Source organism: Nerophis ophidion, linkage group LG10 (assembly GCF_033978795.1).
Source record: "Nerophis ophidion isolate RoL-2023_Sa linkage group LG10, RoL_Noph_v1.0, whole genome shotgun sequence".
Classification (NCBI taxonomy): domain Eukaryota; kingdom Metazoa; phylum Chordata; class Actinopteri; order Syngnathiformes; family Syngnathidae; genus Nerophis; species Nerophis ophidion.
Window position 1 is genome coordinate 16,087,128 of NC_084620.1, and position 23,053 is coordinate 16,110,180.

The following is a 23,053-nucleotide window of genomic DNA, read 5'->3' on the forward strand; positions in this document are numbered from 1 at the left end:
CAGGTGAGGATGGGAATGTAGAACGACCGGAAAATTGAGAGCTTTGCCTTTCGGTTCAGCTCCTTCTTCACCACAATGTATCGATACACACGTCCACCTGTCGATCGCACGATTCACACTTCCATCACTCGTGAACAAGACTCAGAGGTACTTGAACTCCTCCACTTGGGGAAAGATTTCCTCCCGAACCCGGAGATGGCACTCCACCCACACACAGGGTCTTTCTGTGTGGAGTTGGCATGTTGTCTCTGTGACTGTGTGGGTTCCCTACGGCACTACGGCTTCCTCCCACCTCCAAAGACATGCACCTGGGGATAGGTTGATTGGCCACACTAATTGGTCCCTCGTGTGTGAAGTTGAGAGTGAATATTGTCTGTCTATCTGTGTTGGCAATGTGTGGAGGTGACGACTTGTCCAGGGTGTAACCCGCATTCTGCCCGAGTGCAGCTGGCAAATGCTCCAGCACCCCCGCTACCCCGAGTGGGACAAGCGGTAGAAATGGATGGATGGATGGATATATATATGTATGTATGTATGTATGTATGTATGTATGTATGTATATATATATATATATATATATATATATATATATATATATGTGTATATATTTAGGGGTGTAACAATTTGTTTTGTCCCTGCGATGAGGTGGCGACGTGCCCAGGGTGTACACCGCCTTCCGCCCGAATGCACCTGAGATAGGCTCCAGAACCCCACGCGACCTCGAGAGGGACAAATGGTAGAAAATAGATGGATGGACAATTTGTTTTAACAACAATTCCACATTTGTGGTTGCCAATACCATTGAGGGACAATTTAGTTTTTTTAAAACAATGATCTGAAACGGTTCGATGACTTAAAATCGATTCAGAAACTTTAAAGCAAAAAAAAAATCAATAAATAAAAAATAGTAAAATAAATATACACTGGACTATGCAGGTGCAGTTTCCTATAGTCCTGTTGTTTCTTGTAAAGGAATTATCTAATAATGAATTATCGATACAAACAAGCTAGTAAACAACAATTAAAGGCCTACTGAAACCCACTACTAACGACCACGCAGTCTGATGGTTTATACATCAATGATGAAATATCAACATTGCAACACATGCCAATACGGCCTTTTTAGTTTACCAAATTGCAATTTTAAATTTCCTGCAAGTTTCTTGTTAAAAACGTTGCGGAATGATGATGCGTCAGCGTGACGTCACTGACTGTCAGGAAATATTAGCTCAGCACCAGATACGGCTAAAATTTGTCTGCTTTAATAGCATAATTACACAGTATTTTGGACATCTGTGTTGCTGAATCTTTTGCAATTTATTCATTTAATAATGGAGACTATAAAGAACAATGCTGTAGGTGGAAAGCGGTAGATTGCAGCTGTCTTTAGCACTGAGACACAGCCGGTGTTTCTTTGTTTGTTGTGAAGCTTTAACACAGAGCGGTCAAGCGAACATGTTTCCTCTATGTCAACCTGCATGTTTTTGGATGGGGAAATTGTGATATATATCTTACCGGAGAAATCATTGGATTATTCGTCGTCCTGCAGCAGTTGTTTATCAGGCAGCTGTGAGCTTGGCTCCTCGGCTTCTCTCTGAGACACTGCGTGTTCACCGCAGCCATCCGACCTCGAGGTACAGTATGTCTTTACAATCTCACTAAAACACTATTAAAACAATAAGCAGATAAGGGATCTTCCAGAATTATCCTAGTAAATGTGTCTAATTATATCTGAAACGCTCACACTGCCGCCGCCCGGAGCCGTCGCTTTTTTTTTTCTTTCTTTCTAGTCCTTCACTATCAATATCCTAATTCACGAATCGTTTATCCTCGCTCAAATTATTGGGGAAATTGTCGCTTTCTTGGCCCGATATGCTCTTACTGCTGGTGGCTTCCATTAAAAACAATGTGAATATGAGTAGAGCCTTGCAACTCGTGATGTCACGCGCACATATTTCTGGTAAAGGCAGGGCTTTTCTATTAGCGACCAAAAGTTGGGAACTTTATCGTCGATGTTCTCTACTAAATCCTTTCAGCAAAAATATGGCAATATCGCAAAATGATCAAGTATGACACATAGAAGGGACCTGCTACTCCCGTTTAAATAAGAACATCTCATTTCAGTAGGCCTTTAATGGCCAATATATTCACATATTATTTGAATATAATACTTTCATCCATCCATCCATCTATTTCCGCTTATCCGTGGTCAAAACATAAATTTCTGCTTGCTATTTCCCCCTTTGTGGGTCAACAGTGATTCTACGCAGTTGATGCCATTAGACTTTCTCACACTACGGAATCGCCCAAGAGTCCTAAAGGAGGCATGCGTCTTAATCGCGCGATAAAAAAAATTGTGTTGTTAAAATAGTTTAGTTAAAGTTTTATCATCGGCCTGAATAAATACGTTTATAAAAAAAGCAAAAAAATTAAAAGGCAGAAATTACAACATTATTCTATATGGTCTTGGCGCCTTTAAAGTTAAACAAATCGGTATCTGTATTTCCCTGGTATCTGATCGATACCAACATTTGCAGTATTGCCCCCCCGTTTCACACTATTGTTCACACATTTTCCGACAGGAAGTGCATTGCGACCATAGGGAATCATATTTGCTTGGCAGACACCCCGCCCCCATTGTGCAACCGCGCTTAAATAACCCGTATCCCTTCAACCAAACGCTGACACACGTGTGTGTTGTTACTAAACACAAAGAGTACAGTAATACAAATGTATCTCAGTCGGGGGAAAGCGATGGTTTCCGGGCTGTGTGATTTATCACCCGGTAAACACGTGGGAATAGTCTCCATCAACAAATTCGCCGCTCCAAAGAAAGTCTCGCGAGAGTAAGTCCTTCCTTCTGTGCTGGCCATTTGTGAGAGTTTTCCAAGTCTCGCGTGATCCTTGAAGTTTCCCACGCCTGTTGTTGTGGCGTCTGCCCCCCCCCCCCCCCTCTCTCTCTCTCTCTCTCTCTCCTGTCTCTCTCTCTCCCTCTGTGTCTGCTAGCCGCCTCCCCTGCCCGCCGTCTTCCTCACCCACCCCCTTTCTCCGTCTCCCTCGTCCCCGCACCTCCATTCGGCCTCGGTTGCCTCGACGGATTGCTGAGGCTGTGGGAAGAGGAAAGGATATCGCGAGTATTGGAGTTTTGGTGAGAGTTTGTGGAAGATGGCGCCTGTTGTGACAGGGTGAGTCTGAGATTCAGGGCTGCTTGTTGGGGGGCGCTGAGTTGCCTGACTCCAAGTCCGCATTTGCGTGCTCTTAGCCGGCTCTCTGCCCAGTCTTGGTGGTCATTTCATTAACCACACCAAGTCGTTTCTTTGTACTAATATATTTTTCCCTTCCATTCAGCACTTACTCATCTTTGATGCAATGTTTAGGCACCTAGCTTAGCCGCATTTCACTGCGCTTCTTATTCGGACCACGGCGAGCTGTTAGCATGCATGCTAGACAGTGATTCAAAGCTGCAACAAAATGCAACGCAATACTTTTTGCGGTATTTTCCATGCGTCGCTACAACATTCCTGCGCTCCCGTTTCTCAAACGTGATTCCCAACCTCGCCGTGCACTTAGTTGCTGCTAAGACTTTTGCTAGCTGTCCGATAATGGAAGCCGGCTAACGCTGCACTAGTGAAACACGTTGCTGTTTTGGCAACTTTGGGAGTTTTGTTTTTAAACCAAAACAAAACAATACGACACAAGCAGAGTTTGATCTCATGTGGTGCACAACTTGGTAATGACATGACAATAGTGCAATTGACCTCACCACACAGCCTCATAACCGATTTGAGGGTACCTCCACACTTGTCATTTTTGTTCCAGGGCTGCACGATTTTGAGAAAAAAACTAATGATCTTTCTCTCCAAAAATGCCATTCAATTTGCAGTTTAGAATAGAATAGAATAGAATTAACTTTATTGTCATTATATTTGCATATAACGAGATTAAAGACTCCAACTTAAGGTGCTGGTAGTGGGAACAAATATGGGGTGAAATAAATGACATAAGAGGTAATGAAGGAAAAACTAACAATTGAAATAAACAGACTACTATCCAATAAAAATAATAAGCAATTCTGTACAATATACAAAACACTATAGAAGTACAAAATACAAATACTGTACAATATACAGAGCAAGACAGGAGTACCGAAGTAATAAATAACAATCAGTGACGGACATATTGCACTCGAAGGGTAGTATTGCACAGTAGGGTATTGGGGCATTGTATTGTATAGGGGTGAATTATTATTATTATAAGTTAGAGTTCAACACGGTGACAGCTTTGGGAAAGAAGCTGTCTCTGAGCCTGTTTGTTCTGGCTCTGATGCACCTGTAGCGCCTGCCTGATGGTAGCAAGTCGAACAGGTGGAAGCCAGGGTGTGTGCTGTCCTTGGTAATGTTTTTTGCTCTGTTGAGGCAACGGGAGTTGTGTAAGTCCTTCAGGGAGGGCAGGGGACAGCCGATGATTTTTTGTGCCGACTTTATGACCCTCTGAATCGCCTGTTTGTCTGCTTCAGTGCAGCTGGCGTACCACACTGTTATGCAGTACGTCAGCAGGCTCTCGACAGCCGAGCGATAGAAGGTCACCATCAGCTGCCTCTCCAGTCTGTTCTTCCTCAGCACCCTCAGGAAATGGAGTCTCCGCTGGGCTTTCCGGATGACCGCAGTTGTATTTTGGGTCCAGGACAGGTCAGCCGATATGAGGGTGCCGAGGAACTTGAAGGAGCTGACTCTCTCCACCTCCTCACCGTTGATGTAGAGGGGGGCGGGGTCTGCAGTGTTCTTCCTGAAGTCAAAGATGAGTTCCTTGGTTTTTGTGGTGTTCAGTGCCAAATTATTCACTGAACACCACGCTGATAGTTTCAGGACCTCATCTCTGTATGCAGACTCATCCCCCCCTGTAATGGGACCCACTACTGTTGTGTCATCGGCGAACTTGATGATGGTGTTCTCCGAGTGGGCTGGACTACAGTCATGGGTGTACATAATATTGCACAAAACTGTGGGAACAACACGTTAGGTTAGACATTTTACTTTTAGAGCAGAGTTTGATCTTATATGGTGCACAATTTGGTAATGACATGACAATAGTGCAGTCAACCACACCACACAGCCTCTTAAAACCGATTTGAGGGTACCTCCACCACTTGTCATTTTGGTCCAGGGCTGCACGATTTTGAGAAAAAAACCTAATGATATTTCTGTCCAAAAATGCCATTAAATTTGCAATTTGTACATAATATTGCACAAAACTTTGGGAACAACACGTTAAGTTTTTAAGACTGTCAGTCAACATATAATATATTCTTGTCTAAAGGTGCCACGCATTAGAACTATATGCAATAATTAGCTTTTAAAATATTTAGGCTTTAATTGGTCAGACTCAGCGCTTTTTGTCCACATCATGCGCTTAAACTGGAAAAAAAATATTGTTTGAAACTATACAATGATCTTAATGTAATGTTTTCATAATATAAGATAATAATGGAAATACCACTTAAAAGGATATAGGCTTATATTCTCATTACTTTAGAATTGTTTACCATTGTAATTGTTAGGTAAATAACTTCGTTATCCTAAATAAAATTAAAATAAAAAAACTGATTAATTTCTGTAAACAATTATAGGTTGATTGGCAACACTAAAAAAATCGGCCTTAGTGTGTGAATGTGAATGTGAATTTTGTCCGTCTACCTGTGTTGGCCCTGCGATGAGGTGGCGACTTGTCCAGGGTGTGAAGTGAATTATATTTATATAGCGCTTTTCTCTAGTGACTCAAAGCGCTTTACATAGTGAAACCCAATATCTAAGTTACATTTAAACCAGTGTGGGTGGCACTGGGAGCAGGTGGATAAAGTGTCTTGCCCAAGGACACAACGACAGTGACTAGGATGGCGGAAGTGGGAATCGAACCTACAACCCTCAAGTTGCTGGCACGGCCACTCTACCAACCGAGCTATACCGCGCTGTACACCGCCTTCCGCCCAAATGCAGCTGAGATAGGCTCCAGCGACCCCGAAAGGGACAAGCGGTAGAAAATGGATGGATTATTTAACCAAAATACTGAACAAATGTTTTTTCCCTGTTGAAAAACTGAGGTGGGACATTTTCTTTTTGTTTTTTCCCATCACGGCATTCTCAGTCGTCCCTCCATGTTGATGGTCTCATTTTGCCAAATAAATTTGAAGCTGAAATATTACTGCAATAGGTTATTTGACTTTGTAATCATATTTTCTTCATACTAATTTTTGTTACTTTGTGGGACTTCTAAGTAGCGAATTGCAAGGCTCTCTGTTGGTGCTTCCCATGTATAAACTAGCTGGTATCCCTGCTGTCCGCCCACCTACACAAAGATTGTTTGATGACTGAAAAGGGGGCTCACTGCATTCAGGTAATTCTACTGTTCAATAAACATGCTAAGGTGCTGAGTGAACCACATAGTGACATGTCTTTCTCCCGGTTTGTACCGAGAGATGATCAAACGTGAGGCTTCACGATTCTGATTGGCAAAACTCGTATGTCACCTAAATGCCCATGAAAATCTCTTAGCCGCTTGCGGATACTAATTAAAAGTTCAATCTTGGTTTGATGTTGATTAATCGTACAGCCCTAAAATAGACTTCAGTCTGTTTGCTTCCCAAGTCTGCGATGAGGTGGCGACTTGTCCGGGGTGTACGCTGCCTTCCGCCCGATTGTAGCTGAGATAGACGCCAGCTCCCCCCGCGACCCCAAAGGGAATAAGCGGTAGGAAATGGATGGATGCTTTCCAAGTACAATTTGTTTGGTCAAGTCGAAACGCAACTTGGGATCCAAAGCATGTGACCAAACGGGCACCAAGACTACATAAATTATATATATATATATATATATATATATATATATATATATATATATATATATATATATATATATATTACATATCAAATAATTAATAATATACTTGGTGCTCACTAAGGTTTTGTTCACACTGGTTTGTTTTGTTTGTTTTTCGTCGGTTAAGCATATGCATAAAGCTTTGCCACGACTGAACCGCGTTTTACAAAACAAAATGACATCCACTGGGTCATTTCCTCTTTATGGAAAAAAATATTTTTTACCAGCTGAAATGTAATGAAGAGGATGTTGATTATATTAAGATGTTAAAGTTTCTAGAGATTTGTTCAATTAGACAGAGTTTCCTACAACTTTAATGAACTGTAATGATTAGCTCGGTTGGAAGTGTAGCCGTGCCAACAACTTAAGGGTTCCAGGTTCGATCCCGGCTTCCACCATCCTTGTCACTGCTGTTGTGTCCTTGGGCAAGACACTTTACCCACCTGCTCCCAGTGCCACCCACACTGGTTTAAATGTAACTTAGATATTGGGTTTCACTATGTAAAAGCGCTTTGAGTCTCCAGAGAAAAGCGCTATATAAATATAGTTCACTTCACTTCACACTTGTGAAGTGATATAAATATAATTCACTTCACTTCACATTAAGATTATTGAAAAGAGCCATGTATGTGGAACTACTGTATTTAGTTATACATACCTGGCTCTTTCCAACACAGAGGTCATGTTGATCATTACAGTGAAGTAGTCAGAAACTCTGTCTCCTTACAACACATATCCAGGATACCTTTTGACAGCTTTATATTATTTAAATATTGCATTCAGCTGGTAAAACATTTGCCATAAAAAGGAAAATCCTGTTGTTTGGGATTAATGAGGTCATTGGAAAATGTACACATCAAATACTGTACACAGTTTAGTTGATGGCTGACTTTATGTATATCATTAACTGAGAGCATTGTTTGGTCCAGTGTGAACAGTAACCACACCAAAGTGACCTCCAAGTGCCTTTTATTTAAAAATGTTGGTGTAAACACACCTTGGGAGTGAACTCTTGTGATAATCTGACCACTGCTCGATAATAACGCAAATGTAGAGTGTTTATAAGGACAAACCCACACATGGTTAAATTTCTTTCTATGAAATTTCCTGTTAGTTTTTTTTGTCACAGTTTATTAAAATCTCACATTTTTCAAAGAGTTCATTATACTGAGAGCCCGCTCTGTAATAGCCATTAGATAACACATCAGTGATACTTAAGTTGTGGCTTCTAAAGCTCTCATCTCAGTGCAGTTCAATCAGGGGAAAAAAACAACTAAATTTTAAGAGATGTAATATAATTTTGAGTTGCAAGGTCTTTGCTTGATATACAGGAGGTCCTCGATTTACGAATATGTTCATTCCTACAGTGCTTTGCCCATGAAGCACTTATAGAACACAGCAATTTAAAGATTAGATGAAACGGTGTTGAAAATATGCAAATTATCACTGTTGATTTCCTTGTAGAAATCCATGTGTTGCTAAGTGGTAAATGGACTGTATTTATATTGCGCTTTACTATACCAGGAATGATACCCAATAGGCTTTGTAATACTCGTCACATTCACCCATTCACACACACATTCACACACTGATGCTCAAGGATACAATCTTTTTTCTGAATGATGATTGCAGCATCCAAGCGGCTTGGACTGTAACAGTGTTAATTGGTGTTTTTCCTTTTTTCTGAGAATTTTTGAATAGTCTGGTTTCACTTCCGTGGTGGTGGCGGCTTTACTTTTCTCCAGCACACTGCTCTTCGGGAGTCTGTTTTACATTTTCAGAGACATGATGATCAAGTATTGTTCCTCTGTGCGCATGTTAATAGTTCCCAAGTGAGTCTTATATTTACAAACCAAACCGCTTTGGTAGAAACTACGTTTTGTGTCATAACGTGAACCATTGTAAAACACCTGTGAATATACATATACCATATTTTTCAGACTATAAGGTGCCCTTATAACTCGGTGCACCTAATGTATGGAATAATTCTGGTTGTGCTTACCGACCTCGAAGCAATTTTATTTGGTACATGGTGTAGGCATAAGTGTGACCAATAGATGGCAGTCACACATGTGTGGACTGCACGGTGACGCTAGCAATAGGGTTGTGAAGTATCAAAATCTCACAGTACAACGGCCATGGTGCAATATTATTGTGGTACATGGCCCCCTCCAAAAAAGACTAATATATGCCATATGTGTGCACAATTAAGTGGCAGGAATGTTTAGGATAAACAAATGTACTGTAATTGAACACTAACACAATGCTAAAATATTTTAATCATATTTATTTTTACAAACATGTATTTTTAGGAACAAAGGCTACTACTGCAGGAACATCAACTGTTTCAAGCAAATATTGGAAAAAACGTACAGTGGAGCATTTTTAAAGTGGCAATGTAAACATGCATACATGCATCCATCCATCCATCCATCCATCCATCCATCCATCCATCCATCCATATATTTTCTACCGCTTGTCCCTTTTGAGGTCACGGGGGGTGCTGGAGGATATCTCTGCTGCATTTGGGCGGTAGGCGGGGTACACCCAGGACAAGTCGCCACCTCATCGCAGGGCCAACCAACACAGATAGACAGACAACATTCACACTCACATTCACACACTAGGGCCAATTTAGTGTTGCCAATCAACCTATCCCCAGGTGCATGTCTTTGGAGGTGGGAGGAAGCCAAAGTGAAGTGCAGTGAATTATATTTATATAGCGCTTTTCTCTAGTGACTCAAAGCGCTTTTACATAGTGAAACCCAATATCTAAGTTACATTTAAACCAGTGTGGGTGGCACTGGGAGCAGGTGGGTAAAGTGTCTTCCCCAAGGACACAACGGCAGTGACTAGGATGGCGTAAGCGGGAATCGAACCTGCAACCCTTTGAGTTGCTGGCACGGCCACTCTACTAACTGAGCTATGCCGCCGAAGTACCCGAAGGGAACCCACGCAATCACGGGTAGAACATACAGTGTAAAACAATAAAGTCTTTCAACTTTTGCTACAGTGGACATTTTGTAAATCAGTTTAGAGAATGGTGTTTCTCAAAAAAGTTAACTAACAAATAAATTTTTAAAAATGTACACACCTCACAAACTGATTTTTAGTTTTGCTGGCTTCACATATATTTTCTGGGGGACTGTTTATGGCGGCGTCCTGTCTAGGACAGGTTGTATGCTGCCTTCCACTTGAGTGCAACTGGATTGGCTACAGCCCATAGCCACCTCAAGAGAGACACACGGTAGAAAATGTATGAATGGATTGAGGATGTGTTTAGTAGCTTTACAGTTAACTCATATTTCCCAGGGTGTACAGTTTTTTGGGAGTTTTCCCTCAGTTTGGCTGTGTTGCCTTGGCAATAAGATGAAAATGGCACACTTTGCTTTGCAGAACGCAGACTTTCTTACTTCCGCCAAAGAGGTTACGCTTTCGCCAGGGTTTGTTTGTCTGTTAGTTGGCAATATTTCTCAAACGATGGACGGGTATTTTCAGGAAATGTCTAAAAAACTATTTGTCTTCTTTACTATGAACACACTTCACTCCTGCTTACGCGTTCCACGGCCCCGGCCCCACTTTGAGGTCCCGTGCTGCGCAGAGGATTCTCGGAAATGTAGTTTATTTTCAGACCCGGTTAACGCTAAACTGCCAGGTAATGCTACACTCACCATCAGGGATGTAATGCTATCAACATCTTACGGTATAATATCATCACAGTATTAAGGCCATGGTACAATATTTTTGTGGTGTATGTCCAAAACAAAAGACTTGCCATGGTGTATAAAATAAAATGGCAAGAAAGTATAAGATAAACATACGTGTTGTAATTGAACACAAAAATAATGCTAAACTGCTTTAATCATATTTATTACTACAAATTTGTATTTTTCAGTGCAAAGAATTGTGCAGTAACATCCACTGTTTCAAGCAAATATTAAACAAGACTTACAGTTGATCGTAAACATCCAGTTTAAAACAATATGTTCACTTTAGAGTTACTTTTACTTTCTGAGAAGCAATGTCAACCACAGTGGACATGTTTATAGCAGTTTGGAAAATGCTCTTTCTCAGGAATGTTAACTAACAATTTAACTTTTAATGATGTAAATACCTCACAAACTCATCTTTAGCTTCGCTGTCTTCAAATTAATTTTCTGGGTGACAGTTTATGAGGTGCTACTTGTCCAAGGTGTATGCTGCCTTCCCCCCGAGTGTAGATAGGCTCCAGCCCCTTAGCGACATTAGAGAGTCAAGCAGTAGAAATGGATGGATGGATTCAGGATTTATCAAATAGTTTTTAGGATTTCCTCCAATGTCAAGTTTTTGTGATTTTACTTTGTGCGGTGTGACGCGACAGGCTGGATTTGACAAAAGTGCAGCGCTTTGCAGAACGCAGATTTTCTTACCTCCACCAAAGAGGTTAAGTTATCACCAGTGTTAGTTTTTGTGTTGTTAGTAAAATAACTGAAATAGTTATGGTTAGATTTTGATTTTTTTTTTCTCGAACTGTCCTAAAAACAATTCCTCTCATCTTAGTTAGACATGTTAGACCCGCTCGACATCCATTGCTTTCCTCCTCTCTAAGGTTCTCATAATCATTATTGTCACAGACGTCCCACTGGATCATTATTGTCACCGATGTCCCACTGGGTGTGAGTTTTCCTTGCCCTTATGTGGGCCTACCGAGGATGTCGTGGTGGTTTGTGCAGCCCTTTGAGACACTAGTGATTTAGGGCTATATAAGTAAACATTGATTGATTGATGATTGATCTTCTACAAACACACTCACTTCCTGTTGATGGCGTTCCACACCCGCACCACGTCCTCCCCACCCTGCGCAGATGATTCTGGGCGATGTAGTTCATTTTCAGACTCGGCCAACACTAATGCGTCAGATTAAAACTTTGATGCCATCACACGTTCTGGTATAATTGTGAAGACTTTGAAACCAAAATACTGTAGTATCCCTAATACTGTTACAGCCATAGCTAGCTAGCAAGCAAGCCCAAAACGTTACACACAGCACTCAAGAATCTTTCATTAATATTCAGTGCAGCTTGTAGGCTACGTAACCCCCCCGCTTGATGGATTGTCATACATACTGTGCTTCAACATACGGGTCTTATAATGGTGTGTTTTTTCAAGGACCCCAAAATGACACTGATTATGAGACATGTTATCTGGCGTTTTGTAGCGCATTACTATGTAAAACAGACTTTTCCTACCTATTGGTACCTGTTGATGTGTATTTGGGATCTGCATAAGTCCAGAACATTTTTGCGCGTCTGCCATTGCAGTGTGCGCTGACACCATAGTCAATAAGCTCCTTCTTTTTCTCTATCCTCTTGTTGTGGGGTATTTATCCCTCTGCTGTTTCCCTTTCTAATACAAAGTAGCATGTCGTTCTAACTTATATCTGTCAGTAGACTCATTACGGAAATGCTAAAAACTACCAATACAACAAAGATGACGGGGAGAAGACGCTGTCCAAATATGAAGCTACGTAAATCAGACCGCCTACAAAATGCTGCATCTTGAATAGAAAGCAGCTTGAAAATGATCCGTCAAATATAATCATACTTGCCAACCCTCCCGGATATTCCGGGAGGCTCCCGAAATTCAGCACCTCTCCCGAAAACCTCCCGGGACAAATTTTCTCCCGAAAATCTACCGACATTCAGGCCACGCTTCCTCCAGCTCCATGCGGACCCTAGTGACGTGTCGACAGCCTGTTTTCACGTCCGCTTACCCACAATATTAACAGCGAGCATGCCCAATGACGTTATAACTGTAGAATGATCGAGGGCGAGTTCTTGGTTTCTTATGTGGGTTTATTGTTAGGCAGTCTCATTAACGTCCTCCCAGCGCGGCAACAACACACAAAAACAGCAGTCACGTTTTCGTCTGCCGTAAAGCCGTAAACAGCAATGTTTTGACACTCTTAAACAGGACAATACTGCCATCTACTGTGCATGCATATGTGACAATAACATCAACGGCTTTTAGAGCAGTGGTTTGCAACCTTTTTTCAGAGATGTACCCCCTTTGAATTTTTTTTTTCTTCAAGTACCCCCTAATCAGAGCAAATAATTTTTGGTTGAAAAAAAAAAAGATAAAGAAGTAAAATACAGCACTATGTCATCAGTTTCTGATTTATTAAATTGTATAACAGTGCAAACTATTGGTCATTTGTAGTGGTCTTTCTTTAACTATTTGGAAAAAAAATATAAAAATAACAAAAAAAATAGTTGAAAAATAAGTTATTCAATCATAAATAAAGATTTCTACACATACTGCGATGAGGTGGCGACTTGTCCAGGGTGTACACGCCTTCCGTCCGATTGTAGCTGAGATAGGCACCAGCGCCTCCCGCGACCCCACAAGGAATAAGCGGTAGGAAATGGATGGATGGATAGCTTTAAATATACTCCTCCCCTCTTAACCACGCCCCCAACAACGCCCCGCTCCCGACCCGACCCCCACCCCCCGAAATCTGGGGTCTCAAGGTTGGCAAGTATGAATATAATCTATGCAACATTTTGACCAAAGAAACACCATTTCATGTTATGTAGACCACAAGGAAGTGTTTTAAATGTAAAAAAAAATTAAATCATAATATAACCCCTTTAATGCATTATGGTGCGCCCTTTGTATGAATATTGACCTGAATAGACCCACTCATCGAAAGCGCGCCCTATGATGCGCCTTATGGTGCGCCTTATGTTCTGAAAAATATAAGCCAACTTTTTTCAGCCAAAATTTCCCACACACAGCTTAGTGGAGTGGAGAACATACATTTGCAAGTCTTGTTGAAGATGTGTGTGTTTGTAGTTGAAAATATGTATGTGTGTCTGTTTTGTTTGGGGCTTAACAGCAGACCTGAAGTGATTTCAGTTAAAGGGGGGAGGGTGCAGAGGACTGCAGGCAGCATGTTTGAGGGCAAAGGGGTCAGGTCTGGGTGGTGGGCCACCTGTCCAGAAGATATCTGTGGCTGGCCGTGTAAGTGGACAAGAACAAGCAGATTGCTGAAGTGTTGTTTGCTCATTTTTGTTCACCTCTTAAGCACTTTGTCTTTATAAGTTTCTGGTTTACGTGTCTCTTGGGTGAGAAAACAAGTTCAGTGCTTTCCCTAAGTTTAAGGCCTCGAGGCAGGGAGCGGGGCAATCGCTTCTTTACAGTTACATGTCCCAAACTCTCATAATAGAAAGCAATAGTAAGACTCAAATAATCCGCAAATCAAAATATATACATGTATGACATTTAATTACCGCAATCGTTTGTTCGCTCACAATACAGAGAGCAGTTGTGAAATTGTAAACAACTATTTAGAGACAAAAATGATATGCCACTGTTTACCAATATAAAGCTATATAGTTTTAGTAAAATGAGAATGTACTGACGTGTTATATGTGAAAGGGTATCCTTTAATTGCCTCTATTGAAAGCTGGCATTACCAAAAGCTTCTTGGGGTCCCCCCTAGCTTCACTATAAGCAGGGTAGGGGTAAGTGTTCATTGCTGTTTGCTGTATACAAAACACCTAACTTCAACTCCATAGTTGTTTGTAGACAGGAGTGCATAAGACACAGAAAAATACAATGATTTTTGTCACTTGATTACATTGTGGTGAATAATCGAATATTGATGAAAAAATAGACAGTATGTGCATTTGTGTTGGTGAGTTAATTCTAAACCTTTGTAGCATATACCGTATATATGCAGTATACCTACTACTCAGTGTGGCTGAGTGTAACATAATAAATACAAGCTGCACTATTCAACTCCGATAATCGCAAATCACTTATTTTTCAGCACTTCTCTGCCTTTTGCCGTGGCCTCGAGGGGACGGGATTCCATTTAGCTCAACCACCCCTTTCACCAGACTGCCAAAAAGAAAGAAAAAAAGAATAACGGCAGCCTGAAAGCTGCTGTAACGATACTAGCAAGTCCAAACTGTGGGCTGCCACATTTGTTTGCATGAAAGTGCGCTTTGGGCTTTTTGGCTGTGTTGATTGTGAATGTCGGTGCTACGCGTACGTGGAGCGTCGCAAGCCCTTTGACACAAGGGCAGTTTTGTGTGTTCCTGTGTGTGTACATCAATTCCCTGAGGGTCCTCTACTCTTCCCTGCTTCCCTTTTCATGAAAGAAGAGGTTCAGAGAGAGCGGCAGATGTCCAAGCGCTGACCTTTATGGTGGCACAGGCTCTGGCCTGACTTAAAAGACTTGCCCACTTAGCGCACCTCCCTCCCTCCCCCAATCACCACCCTGCTGCAGCCAAAGCAGTAGCCCATTGTCCACTCAATTAAAGAGTATGGTTTGGTTTGATTTTCTATTATTTTGTTGTCAATAGTTATAAAGGGGACCATAATAACCACACTAAAACACATTTTTCTACCGTGCTGTTGGGTCACATCCCAAAATAGACCGTTAGCTGTCGGGTGTAACCGGACACAGTCACCAGACAAATCATCTTCATGCAGGACGATGAATAGAATTGATATGAATAAATCAATGATATGGTGTTGCACTATAGCTGATGCAACCCGCGCACTGACTGTGGATAAGTCTTCAGTAAATGGGCCCGTACCCTGATATCTTGACAAGATTTATTATTTTCCTTACAGTAGTGTATTGGTTTGGAGGTTCACAAACATCCCTTTTTCCTGAAAGCTGATAGTTTGGATTCAAATATGGATTTAATTCAATGACTTGTTTCCAGCAGAACCACAGAACACCCAGTATGATGGAAAATCAGCTTTATGTCATTAAATAATATTATTAGCACATTTTTTTAATGTTTGAATTACAGTGGAACTTAATTAACCGATTAAGAATTTAATTGGTTCTTGAACATGGTTAAAAATCAAAAAGTTTGTATCGTGACGCATAGTTCCCTATAAGAAACAACATAAAGATGAATAATCTGTTCTAGCGTGTGGACAGAAGTCCCAATAGTTCTATTCTTTAGTAAAAGAATGCACTATGACGTCTGTATATATATTAGGGGTGTAACGATTCATTCTAACGATTCAAATCGATATTTGGGATAGCCAATACGATTCAGGGATGGTAATATTTTTTTAGAACGATACCATCCGAAATGATTCATTAAGTTAAAATAAACTTTTTAGCCAAAAAAAACCCCACCTGAGTCACTGTCAAATAAATATTGGATATTGGAAGCTGCAGGTGAAGTTTCCTATATTCCTGGTATTTCCCTGTAAGGAAATTATGCATAAATTAATTATGAGTACAAAAAAACAAGAAAACTATAATTAATGCCCAACGCATTCTTATCTAATTTAAAACCAAAGCAACCAACACTTTATTTTGAATTAACAAGAGTAAACATTTTCTGCTCACATTCTCAACATTCAAGCAATTTTCAATAAACTATAGTAACGACCATTTCAACAATAGATTAACCGGCCAAATAAAGTTTCCTGAACCAGCCATGCAGTATTTGTTCTCCGCCCTGGCGTCGCCAGTGATAGACAGTGTCCCTGGTATGCGGATGCATGTTTGTCTCCTCATCCCTTTTTATGGTGTTGTTTGCATCCTAATTTCCATAGCCTCCATCATCCATCCATCCATCTTCCTCGATGCCAGTAGTGGTTTGTGTACTCATGTTGTTGTGTTCCGGAAGTCGGTGCGTCACCTAACTTGCCCCGCTGCCACTTTTGGTGTAGCAGTCGCCTCTTTTGTAGCTTAAAGTTGTGTTATGGCTTTAAAGCGGAACTGCACTTTTTTGGAATGTTGACTATCGTTCACAATCATTATGAAAGAGATGACAACGAATGGATTTTTTTACATTCTAAATATGAAATAAATGCGATCAAAAGTTTGCTTACAATGGAGCCTATGGAAGCCGTTCCTCTTTATATTATTGTGTCCTGGGTTTTCCCCGTGGCATCCTGCCGGTTGGACATGCCCTAAACACCTCCGTAGTGAGGCATTCAGGTAGTATTCTGACCAGATGCCCAAAGCACCTCATCTGGCTGCTCTCGATGTGGAGGAGCAGTGGCTGACAAAGCTTCTCACCCTATCTCTAATGGAGAGCCCAGTAACCCGGCGGAGGAAACTCATTTCGGCCACTTGTACCCGTGATCTTGTCCTTTCGGTCATAACACAAAGCTCATGACCAAAGGTGAGGATGGGAACGCAGATCGACTGGTAAATTGAGAGCGTTGCCCTCCGGCTCAGCTCCTTCTTCACCACAACGGATCGATACAACGTCCGCATTACTGAAGACGCCGCACCGATCCCCCTGTCGATCTCATGATCTGCTCATCTCTCACTCGTGAACAAGACTCCAAGATATTTCAACTCCTCCACTTGGGGCAAGATATTTTCTCCAACCCGGAGATGGCACTCCATCCTTTTCTGAACGAGAACCATGGACTTGGACTTTGAAGTGCTGATTTTCATCCCAATCGCTTCATACTCTGCTGCGAACCAATCCAGTGAGAGCTGTAATTCCTGGTCAGATAAAGCAATTTGGACCTCATCTTCTGCGGACCAAGCTCTGACACTGATCATATATATATGCCTTCTCCAAGTCCACAAAACACAGTTTATCCAACAATAAGTTGGATAAACTCCCATGCACCCTCAAAGACCATCCCGAGAGTATAGAGCTGGTCCACAGTTCCACGACCAGAACGAAAACCACACTGCTCCTCTGGAATCTGAGGTTCGACTAGCCAGCGTAGCCTTTTTTTCCAGTACACCTGAATAGACCTTACCTGGAAGACTGAGGAGTATGATCCCACGATAGTTGGAACAAACCCTCCGGTTCCCCTTCTTAAAGAGAGAAACCACCACCTTGGTCTGCCAATCCATGGGTACTGCCCCCGATGTCCACGCGATGTTGCAGAGTCTTGTCAACCAAGACAGTCCTGCAGCATCCAGTGCCTCAATGGGGCCACGTTAATCAATTCATGGTGCCTCGGTGTGCATTGTTTACACAATGTGCGGTGCGCTACTTAATATGTCCGTGTTGTTCGGTACACCTCCGAACCGAACGGAAACCCCCGTACCGAAACGGTTCAATACGAATACATGTACCGTTACACCCCTAATATAAATATGTATATGTGTATATATATATATATATATATATATATATATATATATATATATATATTATACTGCAACGACCTGCTTGTGTTGATGTTTATGCCCATGTGTTTTTGATGTTCAGAGTTCCCATTATCGTGATCATACTGAAATCTAATTGGTGGAGGATGAACAAGTGTTGTCGTGTATCTGGGAGTGAAGCACGGGGAGGGACGTGTGTGTACGATGGCAATAGGTGTTGAAATTGGGCCTGTTGCTAGTCTTAAGAATGGCGATAAAAGTTAAAAGGAGCGTCTGACTTTGTGTGCCTTCTTTTGTATGCTACAAAAACATAATATTACTTTACTTTGTTTTTCACCTAAAAAACAAACACATTTTCAGTGTGTAATGGTGTTTGTTTTGCTGTGGCAGGCCACCATAATAAATTACATGTAGGAAAAACCCTGCATACTAAAAATGTTAAGTGTCTGACTCTTTTTAAAAAATTTTTAAATTTCAATACAGCCTTGTTTTCTCTCAAAAACATAGGAGCTGTGTGGCGCCCTTTAAGAACAGCATCACAGGCTGGCTGCGCAAACAAATAAAGGTTACACAAAACTACTACCTTACAAAAGCACTTTGTACATAATGCACTAAATGATACATTTATGTAACAAAGGGAATTATCCATCCATCCATTTTCTACCGCTTATTCCCTTTGGGGTCGCGGGGGGCGCTGGTGCCTATCTCAGCTACAATCGGGCGGAAGGCTTCGTACACCCTGGACAAGTCGCCACCTCATTGCAGGGCCAACTAATTATTAATGTAAGGATTTGTGTGTTCAATTAATGGACTGTTTTTTATTACACAAAAGGTACACTCTATTGTGGTAAAATAGGAGTTAAAAGTAAAAGAATGGAATAGTAAAAAAAGGAATAGAATTTGGCGAGAAATAAAACAGAATTTAGAAAACAAATAAAGCAGCGTAGGGCCCGAGATAGGACGGCACAGTGTGATGTAAATCTGTCATAATGTCAGGTTTGATAGAGGCCCAAGTTCTCTTGGTGTTGCTGTTGGCTTAGGCACTGGAGTAGACAGGAGACCGAGTGCCAACAAGGAGCAAATGTCACTGGGGCTGGATAGCTCCATGTTGACACTTGGTTTGGAGTGTCTTAGCGTCTTTCTTACATTAATTGTCCTCTTCCAAAAGAGTTTCCTCTTTTGCTGTTTTGTAGTCGCTTTGCCAAGGGATGGTGGCTTTTGTTTAAGCAGTTTTTGACCTTGCTGTCCTTCCACATCCAGGATTTTTCATTCAGAAAACATGACCATTCTTTCCTGTCATTTAGCTTTAGTGAGGAAACACTAACCTCCTTTTGATCTTATTTTCCTACGGAAAGCAAATTAACTGTGAAGCTATAACTATAACTGTAACTATACTGTGATGCTGTGTTTATCAGCAATGTTATCCTTCACTAGCTTCCTAAGTGTCAGTTAAATATTTCACTTGAGATTTAAACATAATGATAGATTTAGATGAACAAGAAGATTATAATTGTCATATGTACAAGTTACAGCTTATGTACAGCAAAACTTTGTTTCTTAGGCCTGAGCGATGGATATCAATTTTATCGATATTTTCAAGTTTTTTTTGTTGCAGACAATTAAGAAAATCAATTTTTTCTCGTTGCTGCCACATGTTTTTTCCCCAGGAGCTTTCGCCACCTGCCTTATTTCCTTAGCTGAGATTCACACACCTCGGTAAACATGGCTAATGCTAACGCTAACAAGAGCAAGACATTTGTTCAGAAGAAAAGAAACGTGTTGTCAGTAGTTTAGATTTGCGGAAGCAGGCGATAAAATAAATGACTACACACAGCAAAGTTTGTTTAAAAAAGGCAGCAGCACAACAAACTCCTTTCTGCTTCTGAAACCAAAGCCTTTATTCGAGTACGGGGGAAATGCATTTCTTTACAAACTGAACAAGACCACAACAACAATCAAAAGCACCTTACTGTAGTGGAATCATTTACGCAATGTTTGTATGATACTATGTCTGATCAGAAAGAAGCATTGTTGAGAACAATCACTCAAGTGGTCGCTCTGCACACCACCAAGATGTATGAATGAAAAAGCCTTTGTTTATCCACTTACTGAAATTATAGTCTTTTCAATGTTTTACTTGATTAATTACAAGCATACAATTTATAATACAATGTTTTTAGTTACATTAGTATTTTATTCAAGACAGAAGTTTTACATTTGCACTTTTTTATTCTAAATGTTGGAGATTATTATTTATTTGCACGCAATGTGCACTGCTACATTTTTGTTTACTTAATTAATTGATTCAAGACAGAAGTAGTGGCTCAGAGAGGAAGCTCTTAACTTAGTTCTTTAAAAATTAATCCATTAAAAGTAAAAATGTTATCTTGTCTAAAATTATTAAAATTAAACAGAGATGCAGTGTGTGGGGTGTCATTTGAAACTATTTGTTTTTGAGCCAATAAAATAAAAAGTTGATTTGAATTATCTGTATCATTTGTATTCAATGGTTTCTTTAAAAAGTAGGGAAAAAATTGTAAATCAAGCTTTTTGTGGACATTTTTATTTTTTTGAAGGCAGGCTTTCGTCGCTGGATTTGACCCTTCCATTCTTGAAGAGCAGTGGGCAGCCATTTTGTAGTGCCCGGGTACTGTATCTGGCTCGTCATGGTTCTCGGTCGATGAAGCTTTCCCATGTGAGCAATCCAGAGGGCAATTTGGGCAAAGTGTCATGCATTAGGGCACAAGGTCAGCGACTGGGATAGATGAAGCGGGATTTGAACCGGCAACTTTCTGTTTACTGGACAACCCACTCTAACTCCTGAGTTTTTTATGTAGAGTGGTGAATGAAATGTGAATTACGTCTTCTAGACATGAATGACTTGCTGTTATAAAGTGATACATATATCCCAATGACCAATTGATAGTGAATCTACTCGCCGCAAACTCACGACCCAGGTACAACAAAACTCTTCTGTCACGACACACTGGAAAAAAATACCTCCTAAAGGAAGAACTGTCCAAATAGACACAGGATCTCTCGTGTTGGGAAAGCCCCAACCAAGTTCACCTCCCACGGCGGGAAGTAACTGCCACTATCACCATATTAGATAAAGGAGTGGAAAGCAACAAACTAGCTTGTTTTTTGTTTTGTTATTGTAAATCCTTGATGTCATCAGTGTATTTTGGAATTCTCCCCTCATCTACAGTCTGGAAAATAAGTTTAAAAAAAGTTGAGTTTGTTCCATCATGAACTCGTAACTCTAAATAATAAAATCGCAAAAATAATTTCCCTCATTGAAAGGAATCGAAATGTCATTATCTGTTATGCCCCCCCCCCCTCATAAGCACCACAATTTTAACATATAACATGCTGTTCTTAAGATTAACAATAAATTTATCGATAACTAGGGGTGGGTAGCGAAAAACGGTTCTTGTTGATAACCGGTTCCCAGGGTTTTGATTCCTGAGAATCATTTGACAGTTTTGTTGAGGATTCCCTTATCGTTACCTTTACCTTTGGCCACGCATGACGTCGCCATGCATAGCGCCAATCAGCTGAACAAACGGTGGAAAAGGGGTTAGTGCATGTGCCTCACAATACGAAGGTCCTGAGTATCCTGGGTTCAATCCAGGGATTGGGATCTTTCTGTGTGGAGTTTGCATGTTCTCCCCGTGACTGTGTGGGTTCTCTCCGGGTACTCCGGCTTCCTCCCACCACCACAAACATGCACCTGGGGATAGGTTGATTGGCAACATTAAATCGGCCCTGGTGTGTGGGTGTGAGTGTGAATGTTGTCTGTCTATCTGTGTTGGCCCTGTGATGAGGTGGCAACTTGTCCAGGGTGTACGCTGCCTTCCGCCTGAATGCAGCTGAGATGGGCTCCAGCGCCCCCCCGCGACCCTGAACAGGACAAGTGGTAGAACATGGATGGATGGATGTATGGAAAAGAAGACAACATGGTAACTTGCAATGCTTACAAAGTAAATATTGCAAGGAATTGAGAAAATACCATCAGAAACATTGGCAGACACAGCTTGTGTCAATGAATGATGCATTTTCGATCCCCTCTGAGACGAAAGTCAATCACCACCACCAGCAGCGGCTGCAAAGTCAGCACTTTGTCTAATGATAATACTGCAGATAACTAACAAACTAACACTGTCTATCATGTTAAAGTATGCTATTAATTGTAAAAGTGAAATTATTGTTTCTCATGCATCACATGACGAGATGTTTGGCCGGCAGTTTGCACGCCATTCCTCAGAGGGGTTCTCCGCATCCCAACACCGTGATTAGTCAGAAATATTGCGTATGCTTTCTAAAAAGGCAGATATGCATAATTTTCTGCAAAATAAATCAAATAAAAATCTTTCGGTTTTATATTTTTGTCTGTTATCATAGTTTGTGCCATACTCGTGATTATGCCGGTGCCACAGTGGTAATGTTTTCGGAGCTAGCAAAGATAGGGAAAGATAGTTTGTGTGTGAAGCGATGAAAAATCAGAGAGTAAATGCTTTCAATTAGGGCTGGGCGATATATCGATATAAACGATATATCGCAGGTTTGTCTCTGTGCGATATAGAAAATGACTATATCGTAATATTCGATTATATGTTCTCACGCAGTTGCTTTTAGCTGCGGGCTTTACACAACAGGCGTTTCTCACTCCTTTTCGTCTCCTCACAGAGACGGAAAACAAGCCCGCCTTCTTACATACGTCACATACTCTCGCACATCTAGCGTCATACGCATTCGCCGAGAGCTAACATTAGCATGGCTAACATTAGCCGAGGGCATTAAAATACAGGCATTTCTCACTCCTTCTCGTCTCTCCTTTTCACAGAGACGGAAAACAAGCCCACCTTCTTACATACGTCACATACTCTAGCGCGTCTAGTGTCATACTCTCTCACCAACCAGAGAGGTAGCAGCATGGCTAACGTTAGCTGAGGCAGGTCGAGCGGAGCCGAGCTTGTGACAATACAAGAGAGAGAAGGTGCGAGACTGATCACAAATGGAGGAAGAACAATAAATGCCCAAAATGAAGAGTAGGGGATCCATCATCTGGTGGTTTCGC

At 41.2% G+C, this 23,053-nt stretch overlaps 1 protein-coding gene across 4 annotated transcripts in view; it reads left to right on the forward strand.

Moving 5' to 3' along the window:
* Positions 1–2,983: 2,983 nt before the first annotated feature.
* Positions 2,984–23,053, forward strand: part of rbpjb (recombination signal binding protein for immunoglobulin kappa J region b) — an 89,408-nt gene continuing 69,338 nt past the window's right edge. For 3 of the 4 annotated variants that reach the window (XM_061912656.1, XM_061912658.1, XM_061912657.1), the window contains exon 1: positions 2,984–3,185. Coding sequence is in view for 2 of the 4 variants with exons in the window: in XM_061912657.1 (XP_061768641.1) it covers positions 3,166–3,185 (20 nt within the window). In the remaining 2 variants the exon portion in view is untranslated. The remainder of the gene's footprint in view (positions 3,186–23,053) is intronic. The other variant, XM_061912655.1, reaches the window with a different exon arrangement.